The sequence below is a fragment of the Dipodomys merriami genome, unplaced genomic scaffold (assembly GCF_024711535.1).
Source record: "Dipodomys merriami isolate MVZ:Mamm:240054 unplaced genomic scaffold, mDipMer1.0.p SCAF_125, whole genome shotgun sequence".
In the NCBI taxonomy this organism is placed as follows: Eukaryota; Metazoa; Chordata; class Mammalia; order Rodentia; family Heteromyidae; genus Dipodomys; species Dipodomys merriami.
Window position 1 is genome coordinate 212,501 of NW_027202549.1, and position 23,180 is coordinate 235,680.

General features: G+C 62.1%; 1 protein-coding gene across 2 annotated transcripts; it reads left to right on the forward strand.

The window, feature by feature from the left end:
- The first annotated feature begins 6,867 nt into the window (after positions 1-6,867).
- Positions 6,868-23,136, forward strand: Ctnnb1 (catenin beta 1). 2 transcript variants are annotated; one of them, XM_070017485.1, is made up of 16 exons: positions 6,868-7,078; positions 17,511-17,571; positions 17,688-17,915; positions 18,013-18,266; positions 18,372-18,610; positions 18,707-18,908; positions 18,981-19,125; positions 19,893-19,996; positions 20,101-20,439; positions 20,568-20,726; positions 20,831-20,950; positions 21,116-21,266; positions 21,424-21,545; positions 21,667-21,727; positions 22,058-22,277; positions 22,566-23,136. In XM_070017485.1, exons 2-15 carry the CDS (start codon positions 17,559-17,561, stop codon positions 22,264-22,266), a joined length of 2,346 nt encoding a protein of 781 aa, XP_069873586.1. In that variant the 5' UTR covers positions 6,868-7,078; positions 17,511-17,558; the 3' UTR covers positions 22,267-22,277; positions 22,566-23,136. The 2 variants fall into 2 exon arrangements, with proteins under 2 accessions (XP_069873586.1, XP_069873587.1); XM_070017486.1 differs by having other exon boundaries at positions 17,691-17,915.
- The last annotated feature ends 44 nt before the right edge of the window (positions 23,137-23,180 follow it).

A 23,180-nucleotide genomic window follows, 5' to 3' on the forward strand; every position in this document is an offset into this window, starting at 1 on the left:
TGAGCAAAGGATCACACACACACACACACACACACACACACACACACGCACCTGCACACACCCATCCGTCCAAAGATGGCGCATGCAGAACTTGCCAAGAAATCAAATCCGGGGTGCACCGTGTGTGTGAAGGGGGAAAGGCGAGTCTGAGGGGAAAAGGTGGCCCTGTTTGGGGGTGGTGCCTGGGTGGTATCGGGGTGCTGGCTGGTGAGGGGAAAGGGATGATGGATTCATTTTCCCGTTGTTTTTTGCAAAGAGAATTGAGTTTTGTTTCTTACCATGCGGCTGTAAGATGTGGGGTGCGGTGGGCAAGGCATACAAAGAGTGGGGGGTTTTGTCTGTGCATGCATGCGTGCGTGCATGCGTGTGTGTGTGTGTGTGTGTGTGTTGGACTCATTGTTGGTGGACTCTGTGCGCAGATGTGCCCTGTCCAGGCTGCTTCATGCTTTTCATTCGCACAGCGGGGGGTGCAGGCTTTGGGGGCCCAGCTCCCCTGGACGTTGAATGATGAGATTATGATGGCCCCCACCGCCCGCCGCCTCCTTGGCCTGCTTTCTTGGGGTGGTGGAGGTCTGAGGGGAGACTCTATTCTATCCCCAGATCTCTCTCTTTCTCTCTATCTCGTGCTAATCACCCCCAGCAGCAGATGGAGCACCCCCCGTGCACATGGCGAATGCTGCGATGTCACAGCACCAGAAATGCACATCCTAGAGATACTAGAGAAGAAAGGGGCAATTGACACCCCAGGGGACCCATGGGGGGCTTGGCCTGTCTCTCCACCCCCCCCCAAAAAAAAAGAGAAAAGAAGATGTGTGAGTGTGCAAGCGAGAGACAAAGATCCAAGCCCGCCACCCCCCAACGCGGACACACGTGGATGTGTATTCTTATTTGGGGGGAGATTTGGAGATGATCGTTGATTCATTTGCATCTTCTGGGGTTCACAGGGGTGCAGCTATGGCCTGCTGGGGGCGCTACTTTAGTCCCTTTATTCTCTTTCTTCTTTCTTTTTTTTTTTTTCCCCTCCTTACCCACGGCCTGCTTTGCTGACAGATCAAATCAAAAGGGAAAAATGATCGATTTCATGGCCTTTCTGCAAGAGAGAGAGAGAGAGAGGCTTTTAAAAATTGCCATTGTTTAAAGAAATGGGGTTCCCAGGCTCCATTGGCCTGCTTTCCCAACCTCCACACAAATGTCACGATTTCTACCATCATCCGATCCTTACGATCAGTATGACCATCACTGCAATTATTATTACTACTAGTATTACTCTAATTGCTATTATTAGTATTAAACACCGCTGGAATCCAGAAATACTCTTTCTTCGTCTTCAGTTTTTCTTTCTTTGTTTTTATTCTGGCTGCAAAGCACCCCTGTGAGCCCCGAACCCTGCAGGTGAGTGAACTCCTTGCGATGGCGAACTACCTTGAAAATCGAGGCGTTCTCGTCGGGGTGGGGAGGGGAAGGCAGTGTGTGTGCACGCGTGTGCACGCGTGTGCATGCGTGTGTGGACGTCGGGCAGGTGTGTCTCTGCAGAGGGGACTTGTTCAGCATGCCATGGGGTGAGTGCACGCGTGTGTGTGTGTGTGTAAGAGTGTGTGTATGTGGGGTGTGTGTGTGCAACATTTCTCTTCTGGCGCAACCAGCTACCTGCACGTTGCTGGGTTTTTGTTCCTTTTTGTGTTTTGGCTCCTGAGTAGTGGGTGTGTCTCCCTTGCATTCGGAGTCTTAGACATCAATGTGTGTGTGTGTGTGTGTAAGTAGATATATGCATCTATTTAAGTATATATATATATATGTGTATATACATATATTTAAGAGCTTTGTTGGCCTGGAACAAAAACAAAAAGAAGATTCCAGGCCTAAGAGCTAGGAAACATGAGTTATTGAGCAGATACTTAACTGAATGAATCATTTCTTTGAAGAAAAAAAATATATATACTATACATTCATATATTTATACTTGTATATATATATAGTATACATACATACATATATATACTTGTGTATACATAGTATCTATATAGTATTACACACACACTCCCCTCCCCCACCTCCTCCCCTCCCACTCCCCCTCTCCCCCCGACCCTCTCCCCCTCCTCCTCCCTCTCCCTGCATTCTCTGTCAGCAACCACAGTGGTGGCTCTGACAATACCTCAGTTTACCCAGTAGGCCCCCGTCCTCCCTCCACGCTTCTGTGAACCCCACTCAGCCACCCACCAGCTGCACAGGGGACAGAGGGACACACACAGAGGGACAGAGGGACACACACAGGACAGAGGGCCAGGCAGCCTGACCTCTGTCATTCACTATGATCTTCTGGGGTCTCGGCCTGGTGTTCATAGCGCAAAGATGGCGGCCTGGAGACGGGTCATTGCTCATTTTTCTCTCTAATGAGGGGAAGCCAGGGCCGACACACCCTGGTTGGACAACTTGAACGTATATATTCTGATATGTAGGTATAGACTTGGGTTTGTATATGCATATGGACATATGCATATATATATATATATATATATATATATATATATATATATATATTTCTTTTTCTCCAACCATTTCTTCTTATTTTCACCTGGGACTGTGGCTCACAGTGATAATGCTTTTTAATTTTTTCATAGATGAAGAAGGGATGGAATCAAAAACAATTCTCTCTCCAAAATAATAATATTAATAATAATAATAATAACAATCCCATCTCCTTCATTGGTCCTGGATCTGCACGCATTTATTTTTTTCTTTGTTTTAAAGGATGCAGGATTTTGCCAGTGGGAAAGCAGACTAACCACCACCCCCCCAAAAAAAAAAGAAACCCAAACATAACCCTAAAACAAAACCCACACCCAGATTGCCAGCGCTGGCTGGGTAAACCCACAGGCCCGCCATTGAGCCTGGCCGGCTTTGCTCTATGCAGCTAGTTTAGGGAAAGGAAAAAGATAAAAAAATTAGCTTGGAGTTTGGTTTCCTGAAACATCGCCCTGGATGGACTTTGAACGGTTTGTCAGCCCTGCATGGAATGGGTTAATTCATGTCAAACCCATTGGGTAGATTCTAGGACAGAAGAAAGGTGAAGGAGAAATAAAGGTGATTGTATATATATATATATATATATATATATATATATATATATATATATAATTTATTATTCATGTATAATATCATATATACACATATAATATAGAATATATATATATATATATATTTGTTGTTGATTCCATCTCTTGGAGTTCATTCTGATTAGGATCCTGTATATTCCTGTAAGGAACTATTTTGTCATATTGTGTAGTCATTTCTTTCTTTTTTTATTCTTTCTTCTTTTTTTTTCAAATTACTTACCATATTACTTATTATATTCATTAGGTTATTTTTTAGATGCTGTATTTGTTCGGCTTCATGGTTTATTTATTTATTTTTTTAATGAGACAATTGGAGCCATTTATTGTCTGAGAGAGACAAACAGCAACCACCACCAAAAATTCAACTAAATTCACCAGTAAATGTAGTTTCACCCATAATGCTTTCTAGCACACTTCTCATTTGGTGAGAATACATAGAATAAATAGAATAAAAGAAGTTTGCTTTAGAGTGACATCCAGGGACCTTGCATGACATCGCTTTCTGCTTGTAGATATCACTGAGGGGTGGTGGTGGTGGACATTTAAATTGTGAGTGGAGATTACAAAATACCCAAAGCTGGGGAAGGGGTGAATTTGTGCAAAGCGCGTTCCTTGTATGTGTTGGAGAGACAGAAGCATCTCCACAGCACCCCATTGCTGCAGAGAAGCCGACCCCCGAATAAAATAATAGCAAAGAAAGCCAACCTCTAAAATCAATCAATTAATTAATTTTTAAAAAGCACATTATTTGGACATCTACATCCAGGGAGAACACACTTTTTCTTTTTAAAAGGATTCTTTCTCTTCTTTTTTCCCTTTTGTCTTTTAGCTCTGAACCTGATTTTTAATCATGTTCATGGTGAAATTCTCCTTCCACAGAGATGAACTGAATCCAGAAAAAAATATTTTAAATATAGAAATATATTTTAAATATAGAAATCTATATATTTTAGAGAGCTTTTAAATTGCTTTAATTAAACATATATATTTAATATATTTATATAAATATATTAAACAATATATATATATATTTATATTAAATATATTTAATATATCATATACTATATATATTTACATAACGGTTTTAAATCAACCATTCAGTACATATTTTTTTTTCAAATGCCTGGTTTTAATCGGGCCAGCGATGTATTCTTTCACGCCGCAGCGACATTATGTGGATGGTGGAAATCCTGTTTGGGTGACACACTTTTCTCTTTCTTTTTTCTTTCCATCTCCCCCTTTTCCATCTGTCCAAATCCGGCCCAGTACTTTTTCTTTTCTTTCTTTCTTTCTTCTTCTTTTTTTTTTTAACAAGTTTCTCACAAGGACAGAAATGAGACAATGGGGCAGGCCCGGACACCCTGTGTATCTGTGATTGGATTTTTTGCTCTCCATAGCTGATAACAGCAGTTGTTCTATAGTGACACATCTCAGGCAGGAAAAGAAAAGTCCTTTAAAAACAACAACAACAACCACACTATGTTGATTGGTCCTAAAGGTAGGCTGTACTTTGAGGAGGGAGGCTAGGCCCCAAATCAATGCATCCATAGATAAATGAAGAAATGAAAATGAAACACCACAGGCCATAACAAATCTCTAGGAGTGAGCGACTGAGATTTCCTGACAGGGCTGTTGTGTATAAGCAAAGATCCGTGGGTCGCGTGTATGGTGTGGAGTCTTGGTGTTCACAAAAGAAAAACAAAAATCTGTCAATTTGCACTGTGGCTTTTTTCTTTTTTCTTTCTTTTTTTGGTATCCTCCATTGTTTTAGAAGGAAAAAAAAGAAAGAAAGCACAAAATAACAGACCGGAGAAAAGCAAATCCATTGTAAGGACGTCAGGCATTTATTTCTACTTCTGTGTATATTTATATTAATCCCTTTATTTATATGTATTTATGTCGGTCTTGGGGTTTGAACTCAGGGCCTGGGCTCTGGGGCTCAGGTCTTGGCTGGATTTCGACTGACGTCCCTTCCCCAATGTCAGTGTATTGTTAAATAAATAAATAGAATAGAATACAATGTTCCCTGCTGGAATGGTACAGGGGGCTCACGCCTGTCAGCCTAGTGACTCAGGAGGCTGAGATCTAAAGGATCACCGATGGAGGCCAGTCTGGGTAGGAAAAGTCCCTGAGATCTGATTGCCAGTGAGCCACCAGAAAAACAAAGAAACAAACAAAATACAAAGCCAGAAGTGGAGCAAAGCCTCAGTCCTGAGCAAGAAAAGCTCCAAGCACCCAGGATGTGAGTTCAAGCCCCAGAACTGACAAAACAACAACAAAGATATATATAGTATATATGGTGTGTGTGTATATATATATATATATATATATATACACTATATGTATAGTGCTAGTTACATAGAATGTAGAACATACTATAAATGTTCTATATATCTGTACATTATAATAGATGATTTATATACTTATATGTAGCTATATGTAGTAGATATTATTATGCAGTTATAATGGTGTAAGATAATATATAGCATATAACTAATATTACATGTTATTATATGGCATTTACTAATGAAAAATATATATAAGTATTATATAGTTATACACAACTATGTGATATATATAAAACTATATCATATGTGAAATTATAGTACACACATTATACTACATATAATACACGATCATACAGTAATTTTATAATATACACACTATGTAATGTAGTTGTATAGACGGTATGATACACTAGGTGTGAGAGGAGGGCGGGGTCATCACACTGCAGGTGTGGGAGAGGGGAGGGCGGGGTCATCACACTGCAGGTGTGAGGGGAGGGCGGGGTCATCACACTGCAGGTGTGAGGGGAGGGCGGGGTCATGGCAGGCAGGGGTGAGGGGAGGGCGGGGTCATCACACTGCAGGTGTGAGGGGAGGGCAGGGTCATGGCAGGTGTGAGGGGAGGGCAGGGTCATGGCAGGTGTGAGGGGAGGGCGGGGTCATCACACTGCAGGTGTGAGGGGAGGGCAGGGTCATCACACTGCAGGTGTGAGGGGAGGGCGGGGTCATCAGTACAGGGGTGAGGGGAGGGCGGGGTCATCAGTACAGGGGTGAGGGGAGGGCGGGGTCACCGCAGGGAGGGGAGGGGAGGGCGGGGTCACGGCGCCGCAGGGGAGGGGCGTGGCGCGCCCCCTTTGTGGTTGGTGCGGGGTCCAGGCCCGCGCCTCCGGCCTCACCCTGGGCCCCGCGTCCCCCCCCCTCCACCTGCACTGCCCGCACCACCCATCACCCACCCTGCAGCGTCCCCGCATCTCCTCCGCTGCGCCCGGGATTCGAACTTCAGACCTGGCAGGAGCCGACCCAGGCCCGGGTGCAGCTGGGGCGGCGATCAAAGAGGAGGCGGGCGGTGGGCGGGGGGGACAGGGGTGAACCCCGGTGACACGCCCTCCCTGCAGTTCATCCCAGGACCCCCGCGACCCCTCCGCGTCCCCAGGCCCCACCTGGAGAGCCAGCGGAGCGACGCGCGCTCCTAACCCAGGCCACGCCCACACCGCGAAGCCCCGCCCCACGCCCCGCCCCCGGACACGCCCCCTCACGCTCCGCGGCGTGTGGGGGAGCGCGGACTACTTTCTCTGTCCTCTCGGCCCCGCCTCCTGGCGGAGCGCGGGGACTACTTTTCCCCTCCCTGCGCCTGGCTCCACCCCCGTCGGGTTTCACGCCGCGGAGCGTTTCGCGTTGCGCCGGCGCCGCGCGCCCCGGCGGAAGGAGACAGGGGGAGCACCGCGCACCGTTTATAAGCGGCCTCCTTGCGCGGCGCCATTTTGAGTCTCCCGGTTGTGTCGGCGGCCCGCCTTTCGCCCGCTCTCCAGGCCGCCTCTGAGGACGCTCCGGGAAAGGGGAGGCGGAGACGGGCCCCCGCGGGCCTCCCGGACAGCACCGAGCTCCACGCCGCGTCCTCCCCCCTCCTGCCCCCGCTCCCTCCCCGCTGCTCCCGGCGCCAGGCCGCGGCTTCCCCCGGAGGTAACTCGGGGCGGGGTGTGTGTGGGGGGGTGTGGGCTCCCCGGCTTCCCCCCACCCCGAGCGCGGCGGGAGGCCCGCGGGGGAGGCCGGGCGGGGTGTGCGGGGGCGCTCGGCAGCCCCGCGGCGGCGTCGGGGGGGGACGGGCGGGCGACGCCCGGGACTCGAGGGCGGGGTCTGGGCCGGGCCCGGCGGGGAGGGCGGGGAGGGCGGGCCTGGGGAGGGGGCGCCGCCGCCGCCGCCGCGGGCGTGTGTGTGCGGGGGGGGTGTCGTCCGCAGTACCCGGATGTTGGCGGGGGTGGGGGCGGGGGAGCGCCGTGCGGGGCTCCGGGCCGAGGCGGGGGTCGGGGTGTGCGTGTGTTGGGGGGTGAGGTGAAGGGGTGTGCGTGTGTGTGTGGGGGGGGTCTAGTCTTTGGGGTCATGAGGTGGGGTTATTTTGGGGGGGGGGAGACGGCACCTCTGAAGTTCCCATCTGCCCCAGCGTGTGTGTGTGTGTACGTGTGCAAGGGAGGCGGCGACGGGGTGCGGAGTTCCCGGGATCCCCCCCATTTCCCCCGGGGGTGTGGGGGCGCCTCGCTCGCTGTGTTGGGGGGTGTGGGGTGTGGGGGCGCCCCGCTCGCTGTGTTGGGGGGTGTGGGGGTGCCCCGCTCGCGGTGTTGGGGGGTGTGGGGGTGCCCCGCTCGCGGTGTTGGGGGGTGTGGGGTGTGGGGGCGCCCCGCTCGCGGTGTTGGGGGGTGTGGGGTGTGGGGGCGCCCCGCTCGCGGTGTTGGGGGGTGTGGGGTGTGGGGGCGCCCCGCTCGCGGTGTTGGGGGGTGTGGGGTGTGGGGGCGCCCCGCTCGCGGTGTTGGGGGGTGTGGGGGCGCCCCGCTCGCTGTGTTGGGGGGCCCTGCCCGGGGTGCGGGGGCGCCCCGCTCGCTGTGTTGGGGGGTGTGGGGGCGCCCCGCTCGCGGTGTTGGGGGGTGTGGGGGCGCCCCGCTCGCTGTGTTGGGGGGTGTGGGGGCGCCCCGCTCGCTGTGTTGGGGGGTGTGGGGGCGCCCCGCTCGCGGTGTTGGGGGGTGTGGGGGCGCCCCGCTCGCTGTGTTGGGGGGCCCGGGGTGTGGGGGCGCCCCGCTCGCGGTGTTGGGGGGTGTGGGGGCGCCCCGCTCGCGGTGTTGGGGGGCCCCGCCGGGGAGGGCCGCCGGTGGGTTGCTGAGGGCCTGGCTCGCGCGTGGTTTGGGGGTGAGCCGCTGCGGATGTCGGGGCTCTGCGGTGAGTTTCGGGTCCAGAGCAACTTTTCGGCCTTTTTGTTTGTTTGTTTGTTTTTTAAAGAGCCGACGACAGCGAGCAGCGCAGAGCGCAAAGCACAGCGCAGACACTTGCGTTTCTGAGGCGCGGGTCGGGGGGCGCGGGGGGGGGGAGCGGGGTCGCCGTGGGGGGCGCGGGGTCGCGCACCCCGACCTTCGAAGAGCGCCGGGCCCCGGGTCACACCCCCCCCCCCCCCCCCCGTCTCGGGCGCTTTGTCTGCCGAGCCCCGCGCCGCTCCTCCCGGCGGCTCCCCCTCCCCGACGTCTCCCCTCCCCGACGTCTCCCCCTCCCCGACGTCTACCTCCCCCTCCCCGACGTCTACCTCCCCCTCCCCGACGTCTGCCTCCCCCTCCCCGACGTCTGCCCCCCTCCCCGACGTCTACCTCCCCCTCCCCGACGTCTCCCCCTCCCCGACGTCTCCCCCTCCCCGACGTCTACCTCCCCCTCCCCGACGTCTGCCCCCCTCCCCGACGTCTGCCCCCCTCCCCGACGTCTGCCTCCCCCTCCCCGACGTCTCCCCCTCCCCGACGTCTCCCCCTCCCCCTCCCCGACGTCTGCCTCCCCCCTCCCCGACGTCTACCTCCCCCTCCCCGACGTCTGCCTCCCCCCTCCCCGACGTCTGCCCCCCTCCCCGACGTCTACCTCCCCCTCCCCGACGTCTGCCCCCCTCCCCGACGTCTCCCCCTCCCCGACGTCTCCCCCTCCCCGACGTCTGCCCCCCTCCCCGACGTCTGCCCCCCTCCCCGACGTCTGCCCCCCTCCCCGACGTCTGCCCCCCTCCCCGACGTCTGCCCCCCTCCCCGACGTCTACCTCCCCCTCCCCGACGTCTGCCCCCCTCCCCGACGTCTGACCCCAGGCTGGGGGCGGCGGGCACCCGCCTGCCGAGTCTTTCACCCCAGACCCGCTGAATGCGGCCCCGCCGCCGCCCGGGCGCCCAGCGTGGGTCGGCCGTGTGCGTGGGTCGGCCGTGTGCGTGGGTCGGCCGTGTGCGTGGGTCGGCCGTGTGCGTGGGTCGGCCGTGTGCGTGGGTCGGCCGTGTGCGTGGGTCGGCCGTGTGCGTGGTGCGGGCCGAGGGGCTCGGGAGCCTTCAAAGCAGTGGACGGGGTTCGTTTCCCAGCCCCGCGCTCCCCAACATCCCCACGCAGGGCGCTTCCAGCTTCCAGCCTCCCTCCCGGCCTGGGGCGGGGAAGAAGAAGAGATCAAAACAAACCACGGTGACGGTGGTGTGGAGGCTGGCAGGAGGCCCGGGCTCGATTCCTCAGGTGGCCGTGCCGGCCTGGAGCTGAAGAGCTGGGGGCCAGCGCCCAGGCCGAGCTCAGGCCCACGACCGACCAACACAAAACCTTGAGCTGACTTTGAGTAGCAAGGTTATTGTGTGGAAACGGGTGACCAGGGGTCCAACTTGAACGAGCAGAGCAAAACCAGCGGCCCGCGGGGCGTGTGCCCGGGGGAGCGAGGAGGTGTGGTCTGCACAGGTGCGTTGAACGTGGAAAAACGCTGGGCCTGGGCAGAGATCCCTGGGCCCACCCCACCCCACCCGCATCCACCCACCCGCTTGGACCCACGTGGGCGAGCGCGGGTGGCAGGCGTGGCTCCCGTGGCGTTGCTGCTCCCAGCCTGAGGCTTCACATCACGACACCCCGGAATCGGGACCGAGGGTCGCGGGGAGCCCGATCCCAGCGAGCAGAGAGAGGGAGGACGGGTGTGGTGGGAAGGAAGCATGGCGCTGGCTCACACAGACTGCGCAGCGAGCAGCCTCCACGCGGGGCAAGCCGGGGCTTGACTTGGTTGGAAGGCTGGCCCACGAGCCCGCCCCGCCCGGCCGGGCCCCGCCTTCCAAGCGCCGTCATCTCTCTGCTCGCACCCCAGGGCCAGCCCGTGGGCGCCTTAGAAAAGGCTGGGCTTCCACAATCTTCTTCCACCCTGGAGTGGCGCCAGCCCCAGCCAGGGCCCCCCATTCCCCACTCCCCCCAGCCTCGCCAGGGCTGGCTGCCGTCGGTCGTGGTGTTTTTCTGCTTTGTCTGGTCTTTCATTCCAGCACGTTCGTGTGAAGTGCGCTGATAGTAACTGTCCCAATGCCCGACAGGCGAGAGGTGGAGGACAAGCCACATTCGTGCTGCCCCGGAAAAGTCTGGGCACACGAAAAAGCCCTCCGCACCCAGGGTGCCAGGACAAAGTGACCCCGGCCGTCTGACCGATGCAAACAAGTAGATGCCCAGAAAAAGCCAACCACCACGCGAGCTGCGATTGCCCGCGCGGGAACTGCAAGCAGCGCTGTGGGGCGGCCAGGCCCCCCTCTGCTCTTCCCACGAGCGATCGATCCCCGTCCCCAGCTTCTGTGACAAGCAAGCTCAGGGGGTTTATAGAGCGTTCCTCCCCCTCCTCTCCAAAAACAACAACCCAAAACACTTGTTTTAAACCAGTCTCATTGGCGTCAGGAAGGAAGCTTACTGTGAGTTAGCTTTTTGGACGTCAAGTGGTTTATGGAAAATTCTGGAAAGTTTTAATTTTTTTTTTGGGGGGGGGTGGTCCTGGAGCTTGAACTCAGGACCTGGGCACTGTCCCTAGGCCTCCCTGGGCTCAAGGCTAGCGCTCTACCCCTTGAGCCACAGCACCACTTCCAGCTTTTTCTGTGGATGTGGTACTAAGGAATTGAGCCCGGGGCTTCATGCATGCTAAGTGAGTGCTCTAATACTGAGCCACCTTCCCAGCCCAAGACTTTACACTTTCAAGTTCTTACAGCCGGGTGTCAGGGGCTCCCGCCTGTCATCCAGGAGGCTGGAATCTGAGGATCGCGGTTCAAAGCCAGCTTGGGCAGGAAAGTCCATGAGACTTATCTCCAGTGAACCACCAGAAAACCAAAAGCGGTGCTGTGGCTCAAGTGGTTGAGCACCAGCCTTGAGCTGAAGAGCTGAGGGACAGCGTCCAGGCCCAGAGTTCAAGCACAGGACTGACCCGAATAGAAGAAGAAAAAAGTAGTTGTCTGCAGAATACATAGTTGGAATGAGGACGAGAGTGTGGGGAAGGCGATGGCGCCCCACCAACCTGTGGAACCCGACAGCTTTATACCCGACAGCTTTATGGGGATCGCAGTAAGAGGCACGTTGTCACATCCAAGTGGTTTATTTGTTTCAGAAGCAAGAATGCCTCCCGGGCTTTTGGTGAAATGATTTGCAAATGGATTAAGTATCCTTCCAAAAGGATCCTGCCTAATACTGCTCATGCTGTTAGTGCTTCCTATGGATAGCATGCGCTGTCTGTGGACTTCTGCTCCTCAAAATGAATGACAATGGGCAGATTGAAAGGTTCTTTTTGAAGTTCATGCCCAGGAAAGTTAGGGAAAAAATTATGTCTTGAACTTTGCTTTCTTTTTTTTTTTTTGTCATTGTTGGTCGTGGGGCTTGAACTTGGGGCCTGGGCGCTGTCCCTCAGCTCTTCAGCTCAAGGCGAGCGCTCTACCACTTGAGCCACAGCGCCACTTCCAGTTTCCTGGTGGTTCACTGGAGATGAGTCTCAAGGAAAGCCGAGTGCCGGTGGCTCACGCCTGTAATCCTAGCTACTCAGGAGGCTGAGATCTGAGGATCCCGGTTCCAAGCCAGCCCTGGCAGGAAAGGCTATGAGAGTCTTATCTCCAATAAACCACCAGAAAACCAGAAGTGGCGCTTGTGGCTCAAGTGGTAGAGCGCTTGCCTTGAGCTGAAGAGCTGAGGGACAGCGCCCAGGCCCAGAGTTCAAGCCCCACAACCAACCAAAAAAAAAAGCTCAAGGACTTTGCTGCCCAGGCTGGTTTTGAACCAGGATCCTCAGATCTCAGCGCTGCCCGATTGTGTTCTCTGCTCCTGTTTGAAGAACAGGCTTTTAAAAAAACGTATTGTAACAGTTGTGTGGAGTGATGCGGTGTGTGAATTTGTGGGACTTAGCAAGTGGCTCAGGTTTTATGCGGGCACCTGGAAAGCCTGTTGAAACATCTCATGATAAACTGGGAACTTGGGGACTGGAGACAGACGTCAGTAGACAGAGCTCGCCTGGCGTGGACAGCCCAGACTTACGGCTCCAGGACAGACATGGCCAGCGCAGGTGGAAATGCCTTTTTGTGCTGTTTTTCTGGAGGGCGGGGTGCACATGGAAGGGTGCGTTCGCTTTGCGCTTTGCTGCTCCCCGATGCTTGAGCTCAGTGGCTGTCCCTCAGGTGGGCTTTTTGTCAAAGTACAAGCCACAGCTCTCCTTCCGGCTTATTCTTGGTAGTTAGTTGGGGCCGGCAGACACAGAGCGCTCAGCCTCTGGAGTCATTGGGGTGACAGGCGTGAGCCCCTTGTGCTTGTGGGCGACCTCCTGCCGCGCCCCGCGGCCCAGCAGGACTAAAGCTGAAAACTAAAGCCTAAAAACGGCTTTAAAGGCTGCATAGGGCTTCTCGGTGTCAGGCTAATACATTTTGGTTAAATCTTTGAACTGCTCATCAGGTTTTTCCTTTCCAGAATTTGAAAGGTCAGTGAAGGGGGGGGGGGCCTGAACCCTCAGATCTCACGTGTAATCAACACACTGGAACTGGACAGAAGACCCCAGCCTTTAGCCAACACCGCTCGCTAAAAGGCGACCCCCGAACAACGCAGGGGACTCTGCTGTTTACATGATGGTAACTCACAAACAGTCTCATCGCAGAAGATTCATTCAGCTCACCTGTCCAATCCCAGGCGCTCTCACTGAGTCGCCGCGACGATCCTTTTTTTTCTCTTCTTCCCCTCCCCCTCCTCCCCTCCCCCTCCCCCTCCCTCTTCTTTTTGAGACAAGCTTTCAGTGTGCAGCTCGAGAGAGAGGTCTGACCACTTACCGTCTCGTGGCCTCCACCTCCTGAGCCTTGGCATTACAGGACTGGCTGTTTTTCTTGGAATATTCCAGATGTTTTCCTGTCTCTGGTTTCCTTTGAATTTGTTGGAAAAACACTTTTTTTTTTCTCTGATGGCCTTCCTGTGTGTGTGTGGCAGTTAGCAAGGCTGGCCGGCTTCCTAGCGCTGTCTGTGTTCTCCACGCCAGAGTCTGTCCACGCCGCTTGCCGTGGTTTTCCTTGGGGTCCGATCGCTTGCACGCTGTCCAGCTGGCTTGTCAGTAGCTGGCCTCGCGCACGGTGCACGGATTTTTCACGTGGATCTTTGAAGGTCATCGGTCTTCATGTCGTAACCTTCCCGTCAGTGCCGACAGTGGGTCTGAAGTGTGAGTGGGAAACATCCACACAGAAGTGAGGGCAGGCTGAGAGGGCGGTGTGTGGAGCGCGCTGACACGGCTCGGATCCACGCGGAAGTGCCGTGGTTGCACTCTGCTCCCCGTTTTCTTTTTGTACAGAGGAACTAAACAGCTGTGATGGGCTTTATGAACTGCACGTTTTCTGTCACTTGTTTGGGGTGCCAGTTGTAGGTCTTGAACTCTGGGCCCTGGCAGCGGCACCGAGCTGCGCCGCTCCCCACTGATCTCCCTCCGCCTCGGAGCCTCTTCCTTGGCCTCCACTCGGCCGGAGTCGCACGAATTCTCCCTCCCTCCCTCCCTCCCTCCCTCCCTCCCTCCTCCCTCCCTCCCTCCCTCCCTCCCTCCCCCCCTCCTCCCTCCCTCCCCTCCTCCCTCCCTCCCCCCTCCCTCCCTCCCCTCCTCCCTCCCTCCCTCTCTCCCTCCCTCCCTCCCCCCTCCCTCCTCCCCTCCTCCCTCCCCTCCCTCCCTCCCTCCCCCCCTCCCTCCCTCCTCCCTTCGGCCGCGCTCGGCTTCTTCGTGGTCGGGAGCCGGTCTGTGCATACAGGAACTCAGACCTGTCCCCAGCTTCTAGAACTCGAGATGTCCCGGCGGCAGAGGCGGGCGGTTCGCTCGCGCCGTCTCTGTTTGTCGCAGCGCCGCCCTGGCGGCCGGGTCACGGTCCGTCTGTGATCCCCGGCGGCCGGGTCACGGTCCGTCTGTGATCCGCGCGGTCCTGTGTTCCTGACTGACCCTCCGGCCTGGTGTGTGCGCGTGCGCGTGCGTGCTGGCGGCGGCTGTTCCTGGCTCCCCTGCACCCTGGGTGTCTAGGAAGTGCTCACGCCTGCTCACCCGTGTCGCCACCCTCCCCCGCTCCTCACGCGTGCGTCCCGGCCCACAGCCCGGGGGGCGGCATCTACCTGCAGCGAGTCTGGAAAGCCGCCCGCTCGGGGCCTGCCGTCTCCTTGGGGTCCCCGTGCCCCTCCAGCCTCGGCCCCCCCCCCCCCCCGTCCTTCCTGGGGCTCTTGGGTCACTTGTGTGTCCCCCGGCGTGGAGCAGCCGCGCCTGCGCACAGCACCAGCCCCTCAGCCTCGGCCTTGCGGGCGCGTGGAGCACGACATAGGACACAAGTGGATTCCGTGGGCCAGTGGCGCGGTTGGCAGCGCCGTGTTCAGAAATAAAAGGGGAGCGCGTGCTTGACTCCGAGAACTTCGTCTTCCATCTTGGCAAACTGAAGACAGCCCAGGTCACCCACCATCCCGGCTGCTGCACATGCATGTGCGTGGCGTGTGTGGGACTTGGGAGAGACCCGATTGCGCACTGCGCCCTGAGTGAGCCTCCTCAGTCGGTCGTGGGGCCTGAACTCTGGGCCTGGGCGCCGTCCCTCAGCTCTTCAGCTCAAGGCCAGCGCTCTACCTCTTGAGCCACAGCGCCACTTTTGGTTTTCTGGTGGTTCATGGGAGATCAGAGTCTCATGGGTTTTCCTGTTCAGGCTGGCTTTGAACCGTGATCCTCAGATCTCAGCCTCCTGAGTAGCTAGGATGATGGGCATGAGCCACTGGCTCCTGGCCTAAAAACCACCCCGTTCCCCCCACCCCTTTTGTAAAGTAGTATCTCACGACACTTACATGAGTGAATTTAGATTTCAGTTCGGTGCGTGAAGTTCTGTAGCTTCGCACTGCACCAGCAGCAGCAGCAGCAGCAGCGCATCTGTGACGGAGATTGTGGCCACAGAACCCAAAGTACTTGCTCATCTAAACCTGCACAGCCTCTGTCCGCGTGCTCACCTCTGTAGGTCATGTGCTGTCTTCACTGGACCAGTCTCTTGGGGTGAAGGCATTGTCTGTAATTGTTGTGACAGAGCCCGGGCATTTGAGGTGTATTTGAGGTGGGGTGCACTGGTTTGGGGGAGGGTCGCCCACAGTGCACGGAGAGGAGACAGAGGGTGGCGTCGGGATATGAAGCAGAGCGGTGCTTGCCAGGCCACTGTTCACAGGAGTAGCGGGCTCCCTCGGCGGGCTCGGTGCTCTGTCTGCCGGGGATTCTCTTCCCAGGGCGTCTGGGCGCAAGGCGGGGCATTTCCTGTGTGAGGAGCCTTGGTTGGCGCGTGCAGTGGCTGGCTGCTGGGTGCTGGGTGCTGCCATCCCCCAGCTCGTGGGTTCGCTCTGTCCCGCGGGGCCTGTGACAGGAGAGGTTGGGTGGGTGGGTCAGTAATGCCGTGGCCGGGCCGGGCCGTGGTTTGGTTTCGGTGGCTGGGCGCCCGGGTGATCTCCCCCTGTTCTTGTTTTTGGTGGGCCTGGGCGCCGCCGCTCAGCGCTGCAGCTCGAGGCTGGGTGCTCTCCCGCCTGGGCCAGGCGCACGCCCAGCTTTCTACGCCTGTGGTGTTGGACGGAGCAGCGCCCAGCCCCTTTGTGTGTCGTTGCTGCTTTTGCAGGCTTTTCCTCGCCAGCACCGAGCCCGCCGCATCATTTGGGTTTTTAGACGTGATGGGCTGCCGCTGCCCGCGGGGGGCGGGGGGGGGGGGTGCGGGGACGCGCACGCACGCACGCACGCACGCACGCCTGCCTGCTGAGGCGAGGCGGACGCGGCCGGCGGCAGGGTGGTCCCGGGGCCGCCTCCCAGGACAGTGGCGCTGGACGCGCGCTGTGGGAGCTGCGGGTGCGCCGGTCCGTTCTGAGCCCCTCTGAACGCTGCCGCTGCCGCTGCTGCTGGGCCGAGCCCGGCCGGGCCGGCTGGGGACGCGGGAGCCGGCGGGACAGGCGCCCGCGCGCCCCTCTCTCCCTGGCAGGACACGCGTGGGGCTCAGCGCGCCTTCCTGTGCGCCGGGGATGGGGAGTGTTCCTGGATGGTGCCGCGCGCCCGCGAGTTGTCACCCGCTCGCCGAGCTGGGGCGGGTGGCCCGTGCGGCCCGCATCCCATTGACAAGAGCGACAGTCACCAGAATGTCCCCGCGGGAGACTCATCTGCGTGAACCCTGGGGTCCCCGTGTGTGCACCGCGGGGTGGGAAGCTGGGGGGTGGATGGCGGCTGTGCCACGGCGGCGTGGGGCCGTGACGTCACCACGCTCTTAGTGATCTTGCGCAGGGTGACCCAGTGGGCGGTGCTGAAGCCATGGGGGCGGGCCCGTGGGCGGGGCCAGCAGGGGTGGAGGGCGGGCCCGTGGGCGGGGCCAGCGGGATGGTGGGGGCGGGGCCGTGGGCGGGGGCCAGCGGGATGGTGGGGGCGGGGCCGTGGGCGGGGCCAGCGGGATGGTGGGGGCGGGGCCGTGGGCGGGGGCCAGCGGGATGGTGGGGGCGGGGCCGTGGGCGGGGCCAGCGGGATGGTGGGGGCGGGGCCGTGGGCGGGGCCAGCGGGATGCTGGAGGGGCGGGGCCTGGGTTCCACCCGACGCCTGTGCAGCCGGGACTGCCAGACAGAGCTGGGGGCGCAGCGGCCCGGATCACCCCGCGCCTGCGCCTCGAGGCGCTCACTAGCGCTGCTGCAGCGCCCTCGCCTTCCTGCCCGGGAGGCGCGGCCGCTTGCCAGCTAGCCTCCACTTGCGAGATTTCCTCTTGTTGAGCGGTGTACGGGACTGGAACTCGGGACCCGGGACCCGGGGTCCGCTTCGCTCCGGCACCACATCCCGCGTTGCGGGGAGGAGGGCGGCTCGGCGAGGCCGGCCTCGAACCGCCGTCCTGAATAGCTGTCAGCGCAGCCGCTGGTGCAGCCGGTCCTCGTCCTCCAGGCGTCTGGGCGGGGCCAGTGTGCGGCCCCGCCCGTCGCCCCGCCCATCGCCCCGCCCATCGCCCCGCCCATCGCGGGGCTGCGGCGCGGGGTGGCGCGGGGCGGGCGGAGGCGGGCGTGGGTTTGGTCCGGGTCGCACAGCTGGCGACTGGGGCGGACGGGGCTCCACGCTCGCCACGCTAATGAGTTGCGCCATTTTCTCCCCTCCTCCCAGGGCATCTGAAGTTGATTCTCCACCCGCGTTGAGAATCCCGCGTGGACAATGGCTACGCAAGGTTTGTGTCATGGTCTAGTGGGGGCTGCTCCCCTCCAGCCTCCCGCCCCGCCGCGCCCCGCCCTGCCCCGGGGTCCGCGATCGCGCGCGGCCGCTCACGCGCATACGTTACCACAGCAGACCTGATGGAGCTGGACATGGCGATGGAGCCCGACCGCAAGGCGGCGGTGAGCCACTGGCAGCAGCAGTCGTACCTGGACTCCGGCATCCACTCGGGCGCCACCACCACCGCGCCGTCCCTGAGCGGGAAGGGCAACCCCGACGACGAGGACGTGGACACGGCGCAGGTGCTGTACGAGTGGGAGCAGGGCTTCTCGCAGCCCTTCACGCAGGAGCAGGTGGCCGGTGAGCGCGGGCGGCCCTGGACACACCGCGGGGGGGATGGGGGGGCGCGGCATGGCGCGGGGTGACGGACGGGTGGGCGTCGCCCGTGCTCCCCCAGACATCGACGGCCAGTACGCCATGACGCGCGCGCAGCGCGTCCGCGCCGCCATGTTCCCCGAGACGCTGGACGAGGGCATGCAGATCCCGTCCACGCAGTTCGACGCCGCGCACCCCACCAACGTGCAGCGGCTGGCCGAGCCGTCGCAGATGCTGAAGCACGCCGTGGTGAACCTCATCAACTACCAGGACGACGCGGAGCTGGCCACGCGCGCCATCCCCGAGCTCACCAAGCTGCTCAACGACGAGGACCAGGTCGGCCCCGCGGCCGGGGGGGGGGGGCGGGGGAGAGGGGGCGCTGCCCGCAGCCGCCAGGGTCGCCTTGCGTGCGGAGGCTGACGTGGCGTGCGCCCCCCGCAGGTGGTCGTGAACAAGGCGGCCGTGATGGTCCACCAGCTGTCCAAGAAGGAAGCTTCCAGACACGCCATCATGCGCTCCCCGCAGATGGTGTCCGCCATCGTGCGCACCATGCAGAACACCAACGACGTGGAGACGGCGCGCTGCACGGCGGGGACGCTGCACAACCTGTCGCACCACCGCGAGGGCCTGCTGGCCATCTTCAAGTCGGGCGGCATCCCTGCGCTCGTCAAGATGCTCGGGTGAGGCCCGGCCCGCGGCGCCCGGCCCGCGGTGCATGCGCGCGGCCCGCGGGCTCACCACCCCCCCGTCCCCCCCCCCCCCGCCCCCCCGCCCAGGTCGCCCGTGGACTCCGTGCTGTTCTACGCCATCACTACGCTGCACAACCTCCTGCTGCACCAGGAGGGCGCCAAGATGGCCGTGCGCCTGGCCGGCGGCCTGCAGAAGATGGTCGCCCTGCTCAACAAGACCAACGTCAAGTTCCTGGCCATCACCACCGACTGCCTGCAGATCCTCGCCTACGGCAACCAGGAGAGCAAGGTGCGGGGCGGGCCCGGCGGGCTGGGGGTGCGCAGGGGGGCCGCGCAGTGCTGAGCCCGCGCCGCCCCGCAGCTCATCATCCTGGCGAGCGGCGGCCCGCAGGCGCTGGTGAACATCATGCGCACCTACACCTACGAGAAGCTGCTGTGGACCACCAGCAGGGTGCTCAAGGTGCTGTCCGTGTGCTCCAGCAACAAGCCCGCCATCGTGGAGGCCGGTGAGCGCGGGCGCGCGCCCTGACCCCCGCATCGAGACCGGGGATCGGATCCAGGCCCGGCCCCGCCGGAGCGGAAGCCCCTCCGGAAGCCCCTCCCGGCGCGGGTTTCAGACAGGGTCTGGCTCAGCCGTGGCGGCGGGTCCTCGCCTCCGGGCCGTCGCTCCGCTGGCTCCCGGGCCTGTCGGCCAGCGCGGTGCAGCGCGGTGTGTGCGGTGTGTGTGCGTGCGCGGTGTGCGGTGTGTGCGTGCGCAGTGTGTGTGTGTGCGGTGTGCGGTATGTGTGCGTGCGCAGTGTGTGTGTGCGGTGTGTGTGCGGTGTGCGGTGTGTGCGGTGTGTGTGCGGTGCGCGGTGTGTGTGTGCGGTGTGTGTGTGCGGTGCGCGGTGTGCGGTGTGTGCGGTGCGCGGTGTGTGCGGTGCGCGGTGCAGCGCGGTGTGTGCGGTGTGCGCGCGGTGTCCGGTGTGTGTGTGTGTGCGATGTGTGTGCGCGCGCTGTGTGCGGTGTGTGTGTGTGTGTGCGATGTGTGTGCGTGCGCGGTGTGCGGTGCGCGGTGTGCGGTGTGTGCGGTGTGTGTGTGCGGTGCGCGGTGTGTGTGTGCGGTGCGCGGTGTGTGCGGTGTGCGCGCGGTGTCCGGTGTGTGTGTGTGTGCGATGTGTGTGCGCGCGCTGTGTGCGGTGTGCGGTGTGTCAGGGGCGGCGCTCCGGGCGGGTCGGTCGGCCCCCGGCGCTCCGGGCGCTCCGGGTGACGGCGGGGCTGTGCGCATGCGCAGGTGGGATGCAGGCGCTGGGGCTGCACCTGACCGACCCGAGCCAGCGCCTGGTGCAGAACTGCCTGTGGACGCTGCGCAACCTCTCGGACGCCGCCACCAAGCAGGTGAGCGCGGCGCGGCGCTGCCCGGCCCCCCCCAGACACCCCCAGCCCCCCCCCCCCGCGGGGCGCATGCGCTGAGCGCGCCCGCCTCCCCTCGCCCGCCGCAGGAGGGGATGGAGGGGCTGCTGGGGACGCTGGTGCAGCTGCTGGGCTCGGACGACATCAACGTGGTGACGTGCGCGGCGGGCATCCTGTCCAACCTGACGTGCAACAACTACAAGAACAAGATGATGGTGTGCCAGGTGGGCGGCATCGAGGCGCTGGTGCGCACGGTGCTGCGCGCGGGCGACCGCGAGGACATCACGGAGCCCGCCATCTGCGCGCTGCGCCACCTCACCAGCCGCCACCAGGAGGCCGAGATGGCGCAGAACGCCGTGCGCCTGCACTACGGGCTGCCCGTGGTGGTGAAGCTGCTGCACCCGCCCTCGCACTGGCCGCTCATCAAGGTGCGGGGCGGGGCGGGGCAGGGCGGGGGTGGCTGCGGGAGGGGGCGGGCCGCGTGCACGCCGCGGGGGGGGGGCGGGGGAATGGACGGCGTGGGCCGCAGCGGCCTCTCCCTCGTCCTCGCCCGCAGGCCACGGTGGGTCTGATCCGCAACCTCGCCCTGTGCCCCGCCAACCACGCGCCGCTGCGTGAGCAGGGCGCCATCCCGCGCCTCGTGCAGCTGCTCGTGCGCGCGCACCAGGACACGCAGCGCCGCACGTCCATGGGCGGCACGCAGCAGCAGTTCGTGGTAGGTGACGGGGGCCGCGGGAGAGGGGGCGCGGGGTGAGGGGTCGACCCCGGGGGGGGGGGGGGAGGCGGCTCGCGGGAAAGGCGCTGTCGCTGCGCGCGCAGGAGGGCGTGCGCATGGAGGAGATCGTGGAGGGCTGCACCGGCGCGCTGCACATCCTGGCGCGGGACGTCCACAACCGCATCGTCATCCGCGGCCTCAACACCATCCCGCTGTTCGTGCAGGTACGCGTGCCCTGCGCGGGTCGGCCCGGCCCCGCGGGGAGGTGAGGGTCGCGGGTCGAGGCCAGCCCGGGCGGGGCCGGGGCCTCCGATCCGCAGCCGCGGGGAGGGGGTCCTCCCGGGCATGGCGGGCGGGCCGCACCCCGGTCACGCCCGCGCCGCCCGCAGCTGCTGTACTCGCCCATCGAGAACATCCAGCGCGTGGCGGCGGGCGTGCTGTGCGAGCTGGCGCAGGACAAGGAGGCGGCCGACGCCATCGAGGCCGAGGGCGCCACCGCGCCGCTCACGGAGCTGCTGCACTCGCGGAACGAGGGCGTCGGTGAGCGGGCGAGGGCGGGGGTGAGCGGGCGCGGGGCGGGCGCGGGGGTGAGCGGGCGCGGGGCGAGGGCGGGGGTGAGCGGGCGCGGGGCGAGGGCGGGTCCGGGCGCGGGCGGCCGTGCTGCAGTGGCGCAGCGCAGCGCTGTGTGTGGCCGCAGCGACGTACGCGGCGGCGGTGCTGTTCCGCATGTCGGAGGACAAGCCGCAGGACTACAAGAAGCGGCTGTCTGTGGAGCTCACCAGCTCGCTCTTCCGCACCGAGCCCATGGCCTGGAGCGAGGTGAGCGCCGACCCCCGACCCCTGACCCCCGACCCCGGACCATCCCACGGCAGCGGCAGCGGGAGGGCGGCGCGGGTCCCCGCGCGTGCGCGCCACTGACCCGGGACCCTCCCTCCCCCAGACCGCGGACCTCGGCCTGGACATCGGCGCCCAGGGGGAGCCGCTGGGGTACCGGCAGGACGGTGCGTGCGCCCCCGCGCTCCCCACCCCGCCCCCCGCGCTCCCCGCCCCCTCCCCTCGCTCCCCGCCCCCTCCCCTGGCTCCCCACCCCGACCCCCGCGCTCCCCACCCCGATCCCCGCGCTCCCCGCCCCCTCCCCTCGCTCCCCGCCCCCTCCCCTGGCTCCCCACCCCGACCCCCGCGCTCCCCACCCCGATCCCCGCGCTCCCCGCCCCCTCCCCTCGCTCCCCGCCCCCTCCCCTCGCTCCCCGCCCCCTCCCCTCGCTCCCCGCCCCCTCCCCGCGCTCCCCCTCCCCGCCCGCGCTGAGCGCCCCCCCCCCCCCTCCCCGCAGACCCCAGCTACCGCCCGTTCCACGCGGGCGGCTACGCGCAGGACGCGCTGGGCATGGACCCCATGATGGAGCACGAGATGGGCGGCCACCACCCCGCCGCCGACTACCCGGTGGACGGGCTGCCCGACCTGGGCCACGCGCAGGACCTCATGGACGGGCTGCCGCCCGGCGACTCCAACCAGCTCGCCTGGTTCGACACGGACCTGTGACCGCCCTGCCGGTGCGCGCGGGGGGACAGGGGGACGCGCCAGGGGGGGAGCCATGGCGGGGGGGACGCGCCGGGGGGGGGGGGGAGCCATGGCGGGGGGGGGCGCGCCAGGGGGGGAGCCATGGCGGGGGGGAACGCGCCGGGGGGGGGGAGCCATGGCGGGGGGGGACGCGCCAGGGGGGGAGCCATGGCGGGGGGGGGGACGCGCCAGGGGGGGAGCCATGGCGGGGGGGACGCGCCGGGGGGGAAGCCATGGCGGGGGGGACGCGCCGGGCCGCTGACGTCTCTTCCCCCGCGCAGGCCGCATCCGGGCAACACCGCGGCCGGAAGCTCGCGCGGCGCCTGCGCGGTCGGCGGCCGTGGACGTGGACGTGGCCTCGGGAGCCGGAGCCGGAGCGGCAGCGGCCGAGGAGAGCGCGCGCGGGGCTGATTCAGAAAGTGCCTGACACGAACCTCACGGCGGGCGGGGCGGGGCGGGGGTGCGGGGGGGAGGCCCGCCCCCTGCCCACCCTCCCCCTGCCTGCCCCGCCCCCGCCCCCGCTTGCCGCCCCGCCCCGCCCCCTCCGCAGTGACCTAGTTCGAGTCTCGTAGTCCTTCTGTCGTAGTGACCCCGCGGCCGGCCCTGAGCGCGGCGACGCGGCACGCAGCGTGGGGACGCACGCACGTCCGCCCGCGCCGCCCTGTACAGAGTAGACGGTAGACGCGCCCGCCCGCTTCCCTTTTTATACGCTCGGACGAGCGGCCGACGGCCGGACGGGCGCGGGTTGGGGCGCGGCCACGGGCCGGCACGGCTGCCTTCCACCCTACGCCTCCCGCTGCGCCCCACCGCGGCCGCGGAGGCCACGCCCCAATAAACCTGCGAGTCCCCGCCTCCGCCTCGCCTCTGTTCCCGCCCGCGCGCCCCGCCCACACAGC

Coding starts and splice junctions, on each gene's coding strand:
- Ctnnb1 (XM_070017485.1), top strand. Junction 21,267..21,423: donor CTCGCGGAACGAGGGCGTCG/GTGAGCGGGCGA, acceptor GTGTGGCCGCAG/CGACGTACGCGGCGGCGGTG. Junction 21,728..22,057: donor GCTGGGGTACCGGCAGGACG/GTGCGTGCGCCC, acceptor CCCTCCCCGCAG/ACCCCAGCTACCGCCCGTTC.